The sequence below is a fragment of the Epinephelus fuscoguttatus genome, linkage group LG10, assembly GCF_011397635.1.
Source record: "Epinephelus fuscoguttatus linkage group LG10, E.fuscoguttatus.final_Chr_v1".
NCBI lineage: Eukaryota > Metazoa > Chordata > Actinopteri > Perciformes > Serranidae > Epinephelus > Epinephelus fuscoguttatus.
In genome coordinates, this window is record NC_064761.1 from 36,839,431 (window position 1) to 36,855,796 (window position 16,366).

Genomic DNA, 16,366 nt, shown 5'->3' on the forward strand with positions numbered 1-16,366 from the left:
ACAGTGCAGGCATGCTACTTGTCCATGCCTGATTATGCGGAAATGTTTTTAAATAGTTAGGTATATTTCTGTGTACACTTAACCATCAGAGCTTTGCAATTGTATGCTGTCATATTATTTTCTGTGTGTTTATGTAAACACACTCACCAAATCGCATTTATTTGAAAATTGAATGTATTCATGCAGCTTCTTTTCATTTTTAGCACAGTTAAGGACCTCATTAGCATAATGTTTACGTCTCCATCATGCTAATTTTGTCACAGACAGCGCCTCTTGGAAAGTTTTGTGTCTTATAGACTTAGGCTTTACAAACTCAGACAGAAGTCAAGCATAAATCAGCAGACAACGTACCACCTACAGTCACTGCTGCTGCTGCTGAATATAGCATCTACGTGGCTCTCCTCCAGTCTCTGTCAGTGGGTTCACATCCCCTCTGCCTGCCAGACCTGCTGACGCAGCCACATTTCCTCTTCTATTGACTGGGGCAGGTCAGCCGTGACAGTCTGACCAGCATCACTCAGTCACAATTATGAAGACCCGGCAGCTATGTCAGAGACAAACATGGAATGTGCCGTAATAGGTGCTGAAAAATATGATGTTTAACAGCTGAAATTTAAACTAGAGCAGATCATCACCATTAAGGATAAATAACTTGGGCATCACTAGCTGTGTTTCCATCCAAAAGTGATTCAAATCATTGGGAAATGCACATTAAAAGAAATACGAATCCTGTGTGTTTCCATTAAATGTACGGACTTTGGTGAAAACTACGAACCAACCAACAAGCATGTAAATGCATTACCGCCTTCCCAACCCGGAGTGTGGATATCACCATGGAGAGAGGTGCGCTACGTCAGACTTAATTCGAACGTAACTGTTTCCATCCCCCGTTTTGCGAATCAGCATTTTTTCGAATCAACCAAAACCCGGCTAAAGCGAGCGTATTTTAGTTTCGAATTTTGGCGTTTCCATCATAATTTTCCGATGCGATACTTCTAGATGCACATCTAAACAGGCTGATGGAAACACGGCTACAGACAGTGATTACAATGAGCAGTGGGGTAGTTTTACAAAATACTGCTATATTAGCATATACTATACACTATTTAATATATATATAGTATACTAGTATATTATATTTAATATATATAGTATATATATATATATATAGTTAATAGTTAATATATAGTTAATATATATAGTTTAATGTGACATTAGGCTCACATGTGGTTAAGGTTGCAACAGTATGAGATTTGCACTGCACGATAACGGTCTCAGAAAATAGCATGGTTTCACTGTATCACAATATTACAGAATTTGTATTATCAATCAGAATGACCCGTAAAGGAAAGAAAATGGAAGCGTCATTGTTGGTTAAACAAATGTTTTATCAATGGAAGTATGTGTAAAAAGTCTCCTCTTTGAAAATAACTTAAATAAACTGGAGGGTCAACATCCACGAAACTGTTATATTGCTGCAACCCTCGATATGATTTTATTCAATGTAATGTCTCAGTGAAGATTATGACAGCCCCCCAGCGACATCTTTTAACCCTCCTCAAAATTCTTTTCAGCTTAAGTATAACAGGATAAAGAAAAAGCTGGCTGAGGTTCTGCCATGATCTAAGCTCACTCAACTGTTACTGGAGCAAAGAGGGCTAATTATGCATAACTTTAGCCTTAATAAAAACTGTTTTTTGTACCAGGCTGTAAACATGTTTATTTCTGCTCTCTGTGGGGACTGACTTGTTTTGGAGCCAGCCTCAAGTGGCCAGGAGAGGAATTGCAGCTTTAATATCAGATTTTTTGTTGTTGTTGTTGTTGTTGTTGGCTCTTATAAATAGAAAATTACATTTAGCATATATAAATGTTTCCCACTTATTTTTTCCTTTCTTTCAAAGATGTGATTTGTGTAAAAAAAAATCAGTGGGATACACTTGAACTAACAAATGGAAGTCAGTATGGGCAAACAAAGTGCTGATTAAAGTGTGTTTTCACTCCAGACCACCTCTGGTGAAGGTTTGTGAGCACGCTGCCAGAAGAGAAATGTTGCTGTTGTATCCCGTATAATTACGTTTGCCCCCTGTGACATGACTTCCAGCCCTGGCGTCATCTATAAACTCAACGCCTCATAATTAAAGAGCGTTCCCACCATAAAAAGAGGGGACAGGTAGTAAAAGGGAGCATGATGAAGATTGGAGATGTGCCCTGTGTGCGTAACAGGCTGCTAAAACTGGCCTCAGATGGAGGTTATTCTGACACGCAAATTGTGACCACTGAGGACGTCACCTCAGTTACTGAGTGCAATTAAGACAGGCAGCCCTGCCCCATGTCTCACTGTAACACTCATATATTCTGTCAGTCACTGCTACTTTGTAGTAATTACTTTATCTGAGAGCCCGGCGCTTTCCTTTCCGGTGCTGGGGTATGTGGTGGTGGTGGGAGGGTCCGTCTTGTATGAATCATACCACAATCAGAGATGAGTAAGCAACAAGATGATGTTGTACTGCAGAGGCTCTGGTAATAGTCAGATCATGATTTATTTTTTGTGTTTGAGGTTTGGTAAAGTAATTCATGTCTCCTTTTAAATTGGGTTTATCTGATGGCTTTTTTCTGTTAAAGTATGTTTTGTTTTACGATGAAAATCAATCAATTTCTTTCCTGTTGTCACCATGTGGCAGCTTAAGACCTTGTGGAACTTTCATTTATTGTCAGACTGTATTAGATATTAGGGATGGGAAAACATTTTTTAATTGCCTGAATCGATATACTTCAAATTTTATTGCTTCACTTTAGTCTGTGAAGAGGTAGAAAGAAGTGTAGAAAGATTTTTTTTCTTTTATTGCTGTAATCTATGAGTAAATTGACATCATATCAGTTTTAAGAAAAACAAAGCTGAAGCGAAAAAGTAAAGAATGGCAAACGGTCTAAGGATACGCACCTTTAGTCAGTGGCTGTATTAACCCGAATACAGTCATCTGATCCAGGACTGCCCCGACTCCCCACTGGATCAGCAAACTTTCTGTTGCTGCTGTTACACAGGTTGGACCTAGCACTGTAGCTGGCCACCAACCCACTGTTACCCCAGCGCTGGGGTTTGCGCTGAGTCAATACGAGTTGCTACAGCTGCTACTGAAGGTCTGTCTCCAGGGCTGCGGCCTGCTCTCCTCTCAGCGATGTAGTCTCCTAGCGGCAGGGAGTGAGGCAGAGGGACCACGGGGTGCGTCAGCTGGCTTTTTGTCTTATTTGTGGTCTGATAAACAGACGGAGGGTAGGGCAAGGAGAGGTTCATTTTTGTAAAACACTGCAGGGACAGATACCTACCAGTGTAAGGGTCCAGTGTGTTGGATTTAGGAGCATCTATTGGCAGAAATGGTGTATAATATTTATAGCCATGTTTTCATGAGTTTATAATCACCTGAAATTAAGAATCATTGGGTCTCATTCATGAAACGTGAGCAGAAGGAATTTGTGTGTAAACTGTTCGCAGATGGAAATTTACACGTGTGTCCGCATTCATCAATATTTTAGTAGCTCCGATCTTTTCGTAGCTACTAACAAAATCTACTCCTGCTCCTGACCACTCGTAGTGCTTGTGTAAATTTAGTAAAGCACATAAATATTGCTTGTCACTATTGGAAATTACAATTTTAATTCGTATTGCGCTCTGTTATGTACACAATACACAGATGCCTTTGAAACACGTAATCTAAACATGACAAAATATTAAAAATATAACACATTTAGTTAAATTAGTTGGGAGTTAGCAGGTTTAAGATCCAGATTAGGTTCATGATTGTGAATTATCTATGTAAATCGACTCAATAGATTACACGTTCTATCTACATGTTGAATGATGATAATAAAAATATCCGTAAGGAGAGCCGGATCACAGCCTCTTCGGCCTCTGTGCCTGGGTTCAGCAGGGGCAGCAGGAGCAGCAGGTGGTGGAGCCACAAAGGAGCACACACCAATTATTTGAGACAACACTTTTTTTTTCTTTTGTTTTTTTTGTGGCTTTTTGATCATTTGAATGAATAAATCTGATTTGAAAAATGTTTAATTTACGTTGTGTAAAACAGAGCTTTAGGCTATTAAGATTCAAATAATTTGAGGACGATGCATACAAACTGCTGTAGGCTATATGTTATCCGTATCATTTGTTAAAATAAATGTTAAATAGCTCTACATTCCGACAGCCATCACTGATTTAGAGTTTATCCATTACGCACAAAACATCTCTGGTTTCCTGTTCCCACTTCATTCAAAACCCCACAAATGAATCTTCTGTTTGTTTGGTGACCGCTGTATTTTTTGTGTGTGTGTTTATGCGTTTCTTTGCCTTCAGTTTCATATCAAACCATTTACGCTTCTCTGGTTCTTTGTACCATGGAGACAACAATAAAAGCATCTGTTACCTCCCTCCAGGCCTTCTCTTTGCCTGTCCCTGTCACACCACTACTAACTGAAGAAAATAAAAAAATTTTTTTCTTAAGTCCACTTCACCCAAAATTATTTCGATCACCGCTTCGGAAAAATTCTTTCTTCTTTCACTCTCTTTCTTTCTTTGCGCCATGACTGACAGGTCGACAGGATGCACCTACACCTCCTTATATGGTGGTCATTGGCTATTCATGGGCGGGGATTTATGCTAATTACTGATTACCGGGAGCGCGCTGTCACTTTACGATGGATTGGCATTCATAATCATACACACGTGTTTACGATCAAATCTGAGTTTCCCGCGGCGTTCCTGAATCTGGAGTAGGTTTTTAGTAGCGTAGGCTTTTATGTGCAAATCTACACACAGATTTACTCACTTTTCATGAATGAGACCCATTGTGTATTCATTAGCTTGGAATGAGCCGTTCATATCTACGTACAGAGCGGGTCCTATTTCATGGAGTTCGCATTGTTGTTTCTACAGTAGCCAGTATGGACAAACCAAACACTGGCTCTAGATAGGGCCATTTGTGTTTTTGCATTTTTGCATTTTTACGTTGGCCACTATGGGAGAAGTCTCAGTTGGCTGCAATCTGTAACATCACCACTAGATGCCACTAAATCGGACACACTAGACCTTTGAGTTCACTTCAAAAAATATACAATTTTTATTCATTGATTTTAGAAATATGTCTCATGATGTACAGTTTCTAGAAGCAATGAATTCTCACAGAATGGTTTGTATGATATCCTACAAAAAATGCATGCACAACAGTTCGTATGATATGCTATGAAATGGTGCCTCACGAATGTCATTGGATCTGTAACATAGAGTTACATAGTTGACGTAAAGTTATGGAGGTTAGATTTAGGCAAGTAAAGTTAATAAGGTTAGGTTTATGAAACATGGTGAGGACATACCTTAAAATGACTCAAAGTTCACATGGATCCGAACACACGACTTCAGGGGAACGTCCCAAGAGAAAGTCTGGTTATTTGTGACCCATCCACCACCCTATCCTGCCTCCTTACAAGCGTTTGGAACGGCTTCCTCGCTTTCTGCCGTCAGTGCATTGGTCATGTGATCGCAGCCTTTCAGTATGTGTGGGATATGTACAAATTTGGGTGCACTGCTTTTCATAGGAAAGCATACGAAAAATTTGTGAGCACAGCCTGCTAGAAATGTGTGATTTGACTTTCTGTATATGTGCAAGGGATGAGGGTGTACACCTCTATCTGTATCCAATTCTGTATCTGTGATATCAACCAGCTAAATTATCTGTATCAGTCCAGATGGATGGGGTTACAACCAGAAATGGGTGGGCCCTAACCAGAAGCTGTTTAAACCGGAACCTGATATGGGTTGATCAAGTAAGACATTGAACACAGCTACCCACATGAGGATTGTCCTTCATCACGAGTACGCATACTGACACATTTTACTTGGATACTTGATTCGTCTGAGAATGTCTCCGCCCTTGTATATGCGTCGGTGGATCTATAGGACAGGTGCAAAGCCTCTGTTAAGTAATATTTAATTTAATTTAATTTGTATTGTAAGTTTTAAACACCTGCATGGCCACAGCTTGATGGCCAGCAACACCAGAGTTCACTGGAACGAATAATGAGGGTGAACTCAACACCATCACTGCTAAATGTGATGAGGGGAGGGATTAATAGCTGTTGCTTGATTAATCTTAGCCGTCCCTCCAGGTCTGAGTAGATATTAAGGTCTAATGGGAATTTTCTAGTCATGTCTGATGTCACGACACATTACTGTAGTAGACCATTTGTGGCAGGAGGCAGCGCACGGCATGGGAAATGAGCAGTATGGAAAACATTAGCTAATTAATGAAATTGATTCTGTGGCTGTGGTTAGCAGCAAACCTCATATATTTCATGACAATTATCAGCCCGGAATACTCTGCTTGGATGAATATGAAAGATGGCAGTGTGTGTAAACTGAAGTACATCTGTGTTCATTGTTGGCCATCTTCCAGAGCACCTGTCATAGTGAGCGATGGGCCTGAAACCGGAAACCCACGTCAGCCACACTGGCCTATATTTCATAGATGGAAACACAGTAGCAGCGTAGAAAGGAAATAATAGTGTGTACACTTACTTGAGAGTGTACTTAGCCCCGGGCCTTTCCCTCTATTATCGACCGCATCTGCATTAGCAGAGAAAATGGTGTCTGGAGCTCTGGGAGCAGGGAGGAAGCACTGTCATAGTTGGCATCACCGGACCACACCAGATTGATCTTGGGTGGGCATGCATGTGCAGTGGTATTCTTGATCTCCATACTTAAGGTTGATAGATGCCTGTAGAAGAAAATGAGTAATTGGCATTTATGTAGCTGATATTTTTACTTTATATGTGTCAAGTTCTTAAGTGTTTTTCATGCAGTATCCCCGCTTGAAAGAGAGAGAGGCATCTACCAGAGGTCTTAACTGGATTTCACTCAATGACCAGGCCGCTTTTCCTTTTCCTTCTTTTATTTTCAGGTGCAAGCATTTTATGCCATTTGTCATGTGTAGGTGAAAAACCTTTCAATCAAAGAAACACAAAAACAGAGAAAAAAGTTTGATCAGAATCACCAACAGAAAATAAGTATACAAAATACCAGAAAATAAACACTTAAATATTGTGAAACCCAATTATATTTACATTAAATTACAAATCAAGTGCAAATAAAGTTACCCACTGCTGTAAATGGTTTTAGCATAGTTTCAGGTAAGTATGAATTTCACTACTTTTTAAATATTTATTGTTGTTTTAAATGTATATTTTAATGTGTTTTTAACTTAAATTGTCTCAATTTCTGTATTTTACCATTAAATGTATTTTAACATGAATTACTTCTTAACCTTTAATTACAAATTTTTACAGGCTTTTTAACCTTAATTTTGAAAGGGTTTTAACATTAATTTTATGGTCAAATTTTATTAAAGTGAAATTCCAAAATTACACTATCACAATTACAAAAATGCTTACAATTAAAAGTATGTATGAGTATAAATGCTTGAATTGAAACTATAGATATGAAATGATTCAAATCATGTTATATTCAAATTGCTCTCCCAATATACTACTAATTACTTCTGTGATACACCCAATACAATCAACATACATTCATAATTCACTAAATGTCAAAGTGAAATACTTTTAAGATGTGCTCAACACATACCAATTTAAATTTACAATTTACACATCACATTTCAAAAGTCAGGAGGGAGATTAACAAGCAATCAGTGCACACAGACAATCAGTTACCAAGCCACGCGTTACTGGGCGTCCGACCCCGTGGCTAAGCTAGCGTTAGCACAACCAATTAATCACAATGCACTACCTCCGTGCAAAAGTCTCTTCATTATACAGTTCAGCATCTTACCAGCTGCCTCTCTGGTGTTTAGATGCTCTCACTCTGCATTGGCATTGCGAAGGATGAGGGAACAGATATATGCCTGCTGCCTGTGTACCTTTGTTCGCTCTTTACCTGTGATGATGTGCGCTGCCTTTTATGGCCCGGGCAGTAACTGGGCGATGGTGCGAAAGGTTCCTCCTTCCGGTTTATTGTGGAAGTGGATTCCTCGGCTTTGCTTGTCTTTTAGTTACTGTTCAGTTCTTTATTTTATTCCAGTTTGACCTGAGAAAAGGTATACTTTGTCTGTTTCAACCAGCTCTGTATTGTAACAGTGTTGGTAGTATTTGTGAATAAACTGTGGTAAACTTCCGTCCATCTTGCCAGCGCCCAGATCTCCCTACTCATGTGGTTTTTTTTGCATCATCTAGGGCTGTTGCTCGAACCACAGATTTTACTTCTGCCTTTTTGTATGCCCATCACTGCGGACACAAAGAGTATGGAAGCGTCCAGAGAGAAAGATGCCCCTCTCATTTTACCTTAAATTTTAGAAAGAAACAAATATATATATTATTGCATCTAGGGGTGTGTCATATCATCTTGTTCACAATAATACTGGTATGACTTTTCATACTGTATGATATGAAAAATCAATATCGTGATACTCGCAATATTCCAACGTACACATTGACATCATACTGTTAACCATGGCAACAACAAGCATAGCTGAAAGCGATATTATTACCGACTCTGCGGTGGTTCCAAAAAGAGGAGCAGCTTCAGTAGTGTGGAACAAACTGTGGTGTCCTGAATGTTTTATGAACAGCCCCGGACTTCTCAGACTCTTTTAGTGACTTACCGCTCAGAAGGAACTCATTCAGCGGCTCCTCTGGCAGCAGCACAGCGTCTCTCCCTCTCCTCTCTCGCCATGTGCACACAAGCTCAACATAAAACTACATATATGTGAATGTGTGATAGTTGTGGTATCATAACAGCCTGTTGCAGGTTACAGCGTGATGATTAGAGGAGAAATGGCAGAGCATAAAGAGCATATGTATATCCCAGGGGGCATTTTTTTGTATTTGGGAGCTGTTTAAATGTGTAATTTGTGGTAGATTTTATTTTGTTGAACTATTGATATTGTAACAGAATCTGAATCTCACTCTGAGTTACTGTTGTTGTTCACAAACTAAAGAAATGAGAGATCATTTTAGTTTATTTAACAGAATATTTGAAGGCAAACTGTAAAACTATATCACTTGTTTTGTTGCAATTCTATGTTCTTAAATTAATTATAAAAAATAGAATATCATGATATTATTTTAGGGCCATATTGAACACCCCTAATTGCATCCCAGATAGGAAACATCTTTTTTTAATGAATATTCTTTATAGTAAAAAACAAACAATTTTAAAGAGCCAGGCTTTTCACCCATTTTAAATGGCATCATGTATTATATTTCCATATGAAATATGTCAGTGCTTGATTAATGGTTTTTTTTGCATCTTCTGAGGTTTGTGTATGCAGGCTGTTTTTGCAGAGCCTCTTATTGTTGGTTGCTCAGCAGTTTCTTTGGATGCTGCTGCATATTCATGATTATCCTGATAATCAAGATTCACCACAGTCAGCTTTTTGCTATGCTTATCCCAGTCTGCAGTAAAATCGTATATGGTCCCATCCCTAATTGTAATTGTAAAATGTCTCCCAAAATCATGAGAATGAACACACAGTCAGCCGCAGCATCCCATCACACAGGCAGTATCTGTGTATGAAAGCATTTTAAATTATTGCTACATTTTTTTTTTAATTTTTTTTTTTTTTAATATAAAACATTAGTACATTTCGAAGATGTGTTTTCTTTCAGGCATTGTTTTGTCTGGTTCATGAGATTGTATAACCTTTATAGATGCTTATACTGTACATATACAGCTTTAACTGCAAACAAAAGCCTGAACATAATAACATAACTAACAGATGAAGGGAACCAGAAATAGACGTGTGTCATCATCAGAAACTGAATGAGTACGTAAATTTTATTTGTGAAGGGTCACGGAGCAGACATATCTAATGGTCAGATACTGTATCCGTAGGAAGTGATTTGATCAGGCATGATCATCATAATTTACCTTCGCTTGAGTCGTCATTGTCTTCGAGATGTGACTCATACCAGACCAGAAATTTATAGTTAGACTGGGATTCTCTTTGATTCGAAAAAAAAAAAAGCACTGACCACCATAAATCAATAAGGAGGCCACATTTGAAGACATTACAGTGTATTTATTTGTTCTAAACAGACACCTGTGACTCACGGTACAGTTGGATACACAGAGACCTCAAATTATATCAGGGCTTGTCCGGTCGTCTAAATTAATGTTATAAGACTCACTAAGCTGGTATTTTTCCTCACAGCTGAGCCTGAGGAAGTGTAGCTCAGCACTGATGGTTGTTTAACACTGTTGAAAGATGAGCTGAGCCTGACGAGCTGAGTCTGAGCTGTCCTAAAATGGCCACTGGTAGATAGATAAAGCAGTAATAAGGCACCACCATCAGGTCAAACTGTACATTTAAAAGTAGCATGTAGGAACAAACAGTTATTTTTTCATCCAACAATTTTGTGTTTTGGTGTGTGATTAATGTGACAGGGACCAGCACGGCTATACGGAGGATTTTTAATGTTGTTTTTAATGCATGATATTTCATACTCTGTCAGATGCTCACATACGTTCACAGATTGTATTTTTTATTTCTTCAACTTTTGAAGGCAGTTTCATTAATGTGGGCAAAGACACTGTGATTAAGCTTAAATGGCTGCTTTGAATTTTTTACAACACAAATAAGCAGTTGATGTAAAATGATGTATGTGTTTTAGTCAATGGTACAGTGCTCAGGATGGGAAATGTTTTGTTAGCATTCTGTGTTAATCTTTCAAAAAATGATGGAGGACAAAACATGACTTAAGTATCAATAAATAAATAAATGTGTAAATAAATACAGAAATAAATAAATACACACACTGATAAATACAAGACTAAATAAAGGCGAAAATAAATATAAGAATGTATAAACAAATACAGAAATAATTAAGTAAATAAATGTATACATACAGAAATAACTAACTAAATAAATGTATAAATAAATACAGGAATAAATAAATTAATACAAAATTTAATAAATAAATGTATAAATAATGCAGTAACAAATAACAAAATGTGTAAATGAATACATAAATAAATAAATAAATGTATAAATAATATAGGAATAAATAAAAACAAATACACTACAAATAAATTCAGAAAGAAATATATAAATGTATGAATAAATACAGAAATAGATAAGTACATTTATTAATAAATACAAGACTAAATAAAGGTGAAAATAAAAATAGAACTGTATTAACAATACAGAAATAACTAAGTAAATAAATGTATAAATAAATAAATACAGAAATAACTAAGTAAATAAATGAATAAATAAATACAGGAATAAATAAATAAATACAAAAATTAATAAATAAGTGTATAAATAAATACAGAAATAAAGAAATGTATAAATAATACAGGAACAAATAAAAAATGTACAAATAAATTCAGAAATAAATATATAAATGTATAAATAAATATAGAAATAACTAACTAAGTAAATAAATGTATAAATAATGCAGGAACAAATAAAAAATGTTTGAATAAATACAGAAATAAATAAGTGTTTAAATAAATACAGGAACACATAAGTGTATAAATAAATAAATATTATATACATAAATAAATAAAGATTAAAAAAATGTTTAAAAAGAGTACATAAATGCTGGAATAGATACAGAAATAAATGCATAAATACAGTCATAAAATAAAAGAATAAATACATATCACAGATTTATTTCTACATTTTGTGCAACTGCATTTATTTGTTTCTATGTCTGTAGGTTAATTATATTCTTAGCATTATTATTATAATAATTATTTATTCAGTATTTTTCATTTTCATTTATTGACATTAGTCATTTTTTAAATTCTTCATTAAAAAACACAACTCTTGTTCCAGTACATCTGCAGTCTTACACTCTGCTGCAGTGCAGAGGCCCAAACATTAAGGAGGAGGCGACTGAGGCCTTCCCAGTTCTTTTAGCACAACATGACATCAACACAGCTCAGATACAGTTTCATGTGGGCGGCTCTTACCCTCCCTCTCACCCGTGTTCCTTGTCCTGTCTTTCAGCCATCATCAACCCCAAGCAGGCCAAAGACAACAAGAGCTTCAACTTTGATTACTCCTACTGGTCCCACACCACGGTAACTCTTTCTGCACCCCCACAGACACCCCAACAAAGATACACACACATCTGCATCACTTGGGATCACTCAGTGTGGCTGATTACTGATCTCTGTTCGCAGCCCGAGGACATCAATTATGCCTCTCAGATGAGAGTGTACAAAGACATCGGAGAGGAAATGTTGCTACATGCCTTCGAGGGATACAACGTTTGCATCTTCGCTTATGGTCAGACAGGTGCTGGCAAGTCCTACACCATGATGGGGAAGCAGGACGTCAAGGACCAACAAGGAATCATTCCCCTGGTACACATGCATTATGGTTACAGCGCTGGTAATAATTAATCAAAGAAAAGATGAGTCAGTTCACAGTTATGAAAATAATGTTTTCTCCTTTCAGCTGTGTGAAGATCTTTTCACTAAAATCAACGACAATGCAGACAACAGCATGTCTTATTCTGTGGAGGTGAGCATCTGATGCCTCTGTCATCGGCTCCTCCTGTTTAGTTTATTACATTTATTCATGAGGTAGCATGTATTGAAATCAGCTGATATGAATGTTAAAGCCAATGTTATGATTCTGAACAGGTGAGCTACATGGAAATCTACTGTGAACGTGTGCGTGACTTACTGAATCCCAAAAATAAAGGGAACCTGCGAGTTCGAGAGCATCCTCTGATGGGACCTTATGTGGAGGACCTGTCAAAGCTGGCTGTCACCTCCTACAACGACATCCAGGACCTGATGGACTCTGGCAACAAGGCCAGGTGATGGAACTGTTCATTCTTTCAGTACTTGAACCTTTTGCTGTAGAGTTTTAAGGCCCCGTTCAGATGTAGCGTCTAAAAGCGCATGGAAAACGTCAGCTATGGCGTTTCCATCTTTTTATCCAAGGCGCTTCGGAGGTTGCGCTACTGTCGCGCCTGCCGTCACTAAGCAACCAAAACCGCCTGTCACTCACAGGGGGAGTAAAAAGTGACACAGAAATAGCGTATCATCATGCTCACCAGTTATCCCAAGCTCCGAGCTGATAATTCTCCAGGGATTGTTCCTTCTGTTGGAGTCAAAGTAGTACGACGAAGACAGGTCATATAACTCTGGGTATCCCTGGACAAGAATGATCAGTCGCTCCTCCATTGCTTGCTGCCTTTCACACCACCGGATGTTGTGAAGTCCGGTGGACGGAAAGGAAGAAGCAGGTCCGTGGAGCTGATTGGTTAATTCTTATCACATGACATGCAGTGCGCTTGCTGCATTCGAAAAAGTTGAGATTTTTCCATCTCTGTGCGCCGCAGACGCGCACAACAAAACAGGTGCGTCGCACCGAACATGCACCGCTACGGCGTCGCTTTTGATTGTGAGCGCGCTTGACGCGTCCACATTGAAACTTATGGATTTGTGCGCGCAAAAGACGCTACATCTGAACAGCCCCTAAAGACACCCATCTATCAGCTGTTCTCAAGTGCCCCTTCATCAACACCACCCACCAGAGTGTGTATTTGAATTTGTTATGAACTGGATATTATTTAACAATTTTTATGGTAACGTTTTTTTCAAAGCTTTTAAAGCATCAGTGAAGACACTGGTATCATATCAAACAACATCTAAGCTCATCCATTGGTACCAACCATACTGTGCTATCTTGTTGGACAGGGGGCCGAATAACGCTCAAGAGTTATACTAAATTTTGGCAAGGGAATTATTAACATTGGCTGTTTTCAAAATGGTGTATTTAAATATTTCTACGTACTGGGGTCCCTGAACAGTCTTGGAATTGCATAAATTGGGTATAACTTGGAAACAGAGTTGACAGCCATACACTCTTGGGCCCACTTTGGAAAATGTTGTCCTAATGGCTGGCTTGCTAGTGGCACATTTTGTCGCGGGAATTACCAGAGAAGCTGTTTTTAGTGGATGTTTATCTGTCCATTTGTGTCATTGGACAGATTTTGTCATTGCGATAACTTCATGTGCAAGACTCAGTCACCAGAGATGCTTAGTTGAGATCAAAATGAAGGTCTACTTTGAAGATGGGTGTAGTCCGAGCAAAGGTGCCAGAAGAAGGGGAAGTAGGGAAGGGATCATTGCCCCTCCACTTTACGCCCCTGGCCCACATTTGTTTAAAGTCACTGATCACCGTATTGCAGCTGGAGTGGCCCCACCACACGATGGTCTCTAGATTACAATGTTGTCACAGTTTTTTCTCATACAAGTTAACTGTCAGCGTTTAAGGTTAGTTTGGCCGAGATGTCACTGGTAATACTGGTGGCAGAAGGTAAACGTTCAACTATTTGAACCATTTAGTCATTATTTTTAGTAGGAATGCACAATATTGGATTTTTTTGCCGATATCCAATATGCCGATAACAACTAATTTGGCTAATAACCAATATCGACATATCCACTTTTCCCCCGCCTAATTTAGTGATCATCAAGTCTCTTCTGTAGTGGAACTAACATCATATCATACACATATACTCTTATCATGATGACCCACCAGCAGATGGAGACATGAAATACAACACTTTTCAGTATATGTAATATTCATTCAGTGTGCAAATTAAGAAAAAGCATGTTGGCCAATTATTATAGTTCATTTTAAAGCCAATAACGGCCGATATTATCGTGCATCCCTAGTTTTTAGCTAACTATTTCAATGTAACATTCATTAGCTTACTTTTCATAAACGCTTCAGCCATTACTTTTAGTAAGCCAACTAGTTTAAGTTTATGTTCATTATCAGTTTTAGCTACCTTTTAAGCATATTACTTTTAGCTAACTGTTTAGACTTACCTGCTAGCTTGCTAACTACTTTTCATGCACTCTCTTAGGCTTCTTGAAACCTTCATGCCAATAAAGACCCTTAAATTCAGTTGTGTTCAAGTTACAGCTGACTCAATAAGTGGATCATCAAATTCTTAACTTTTTTTTTTTTAAATAGTTGAGCTACACCGTAGTGTTTCCATTTACCCCCTGGTAACTGCAGAAGTACGTCCTGGGGTACAAGGATCTCGTGAAATAACAGTATCAGTTTTGATTCTTGCCAGAGAATCTACTGCATAGTAAACTAGTTGAAAATAATACATGTTACGTATAACCAGGAGGTTAGATATGTTTGAATCAGACATCAAATATACATCTGATTAAGTGGAGGAGTTTAAAGACATTGTCACTCTTTATTATGAAAATTAAGGTTCAGCTTATTATTTACATTATATCTATTTGCACTTTGAGTTGTGCTTCATGAGTTTGTCAGACCTACAATAGAAATAGCAGGACTACTAATTTGCGCTCTCGTGGTAAGAGACATGTCGTCCTTGTTGGACAGACGTTGAGGAAACAAACAGCTTGCTTCACAAACTGATAAAATGTCTTCACTGTGTCTGCAGGACTGTGGCTGCCACCAACATGAATGAGACAAGCAGCCGCTCACATGCCGTCTTTAACATTATATTCACTCAGAAACGCCACGATGCAGAGACTGATAACACCTCGGAGAAGGTAGAGTTTTATCATATCCTGACTGAATGTATTTAACATTGAGCTGCTGCCTCTGCTTATCTACGAGCGGACTGATGACACGGATTTAAATCTAATTGGAAATCAATTACTGCTTGAAGGTCGTACTGTAACGATAAGGTAACATTGGTGAGATGTTTTTTTAATGAGGCTCGTCTCTGGAGTAAAGATGAATGACATCAGCTTTTGTTTGTTCTTGTGAGCTAATGTGCTGCAGTTTATTTATTGGATGTTCTGTTGCAGGTCAGCAAAGTCAGTTTGGTGGATTTGGCTGGCAGTGAGAGGGCAGATTCTACCGGAGCTAAAGGAACCAGGCTCAAGGTGACGTGTTTTACTCAAATTCATTTTTGAAATTCAAACACAGATCTTAAAACATATGTCATTGCTTGTATAGGAAGCAATCACTGACTAAATCCATAGTAAATAGGGGCACACCAGTTATTGGCAGAACATATTGGTGGATATTCGACTGCCATCGGCCTTTTGGAAAATGAGATGACATTTATTGATGACAGTGGCTGAGGATTTTCTGTTGTGTCACATCAATTTTGTGCACTCCTAAAAGCAGGGCTCAGGACTAACGGTACCCTGTCGCCCCCGGGGACAATAAAAAATGTGTTTTGGACAAACAGAGATCTATCCCAGGATGCCTTTGGGACAAAACAATGCAGTAAATTCACGATCCAGGCATCAGGGGACACACAGTATATTTTTCCCTGATAATCCTACATAGTGAAGAACAAATCTGTGTTGACATGAACTGGAGAAACACTA

General features: G+C 38.2%; 1 protein-coding gene across 20 annotated transcripts in view; it reads left to right on the forward strand.

Annotated features, from left to right (window-relative positions):
• The window catches only part of kif1aa (kinesin family member 1Aa), an 83,163-nt gene that overhangs the window by 9,477 nt on the left and 57,320 nt on the right, over positions 1-16,366 (forward strand). For all 20 annotated transcript variants that reach the window (XM_049586986.1, XM_049586987.1, XM_049586988.1 and 17 more), the window contains exons 3-8: positions 12,021-12,094; positions 12,197-12,379; positions 12,474-12,539; positions 12,662-12,840; positions 15,463-15,574; positions 15,836-15,913. In XM_049586986.1, the coding sequence (XP_049442943.1) occupies positions 12,021-12,094; positions 12,197-12,379; positions 12,474-12,539; positions 12,662-12,840; positions 15,463-15,574; positions 15,836-15,913 (692 nt within the window). The remainder of the gene's footprint in view (positions 1-12,020; positions 12,095-12,196; positions 12,380-12,473; positions 12,540-12,661; positions 12,841-15,462; positions 15,575-15,835; positions 15,914-16,366) is intronic.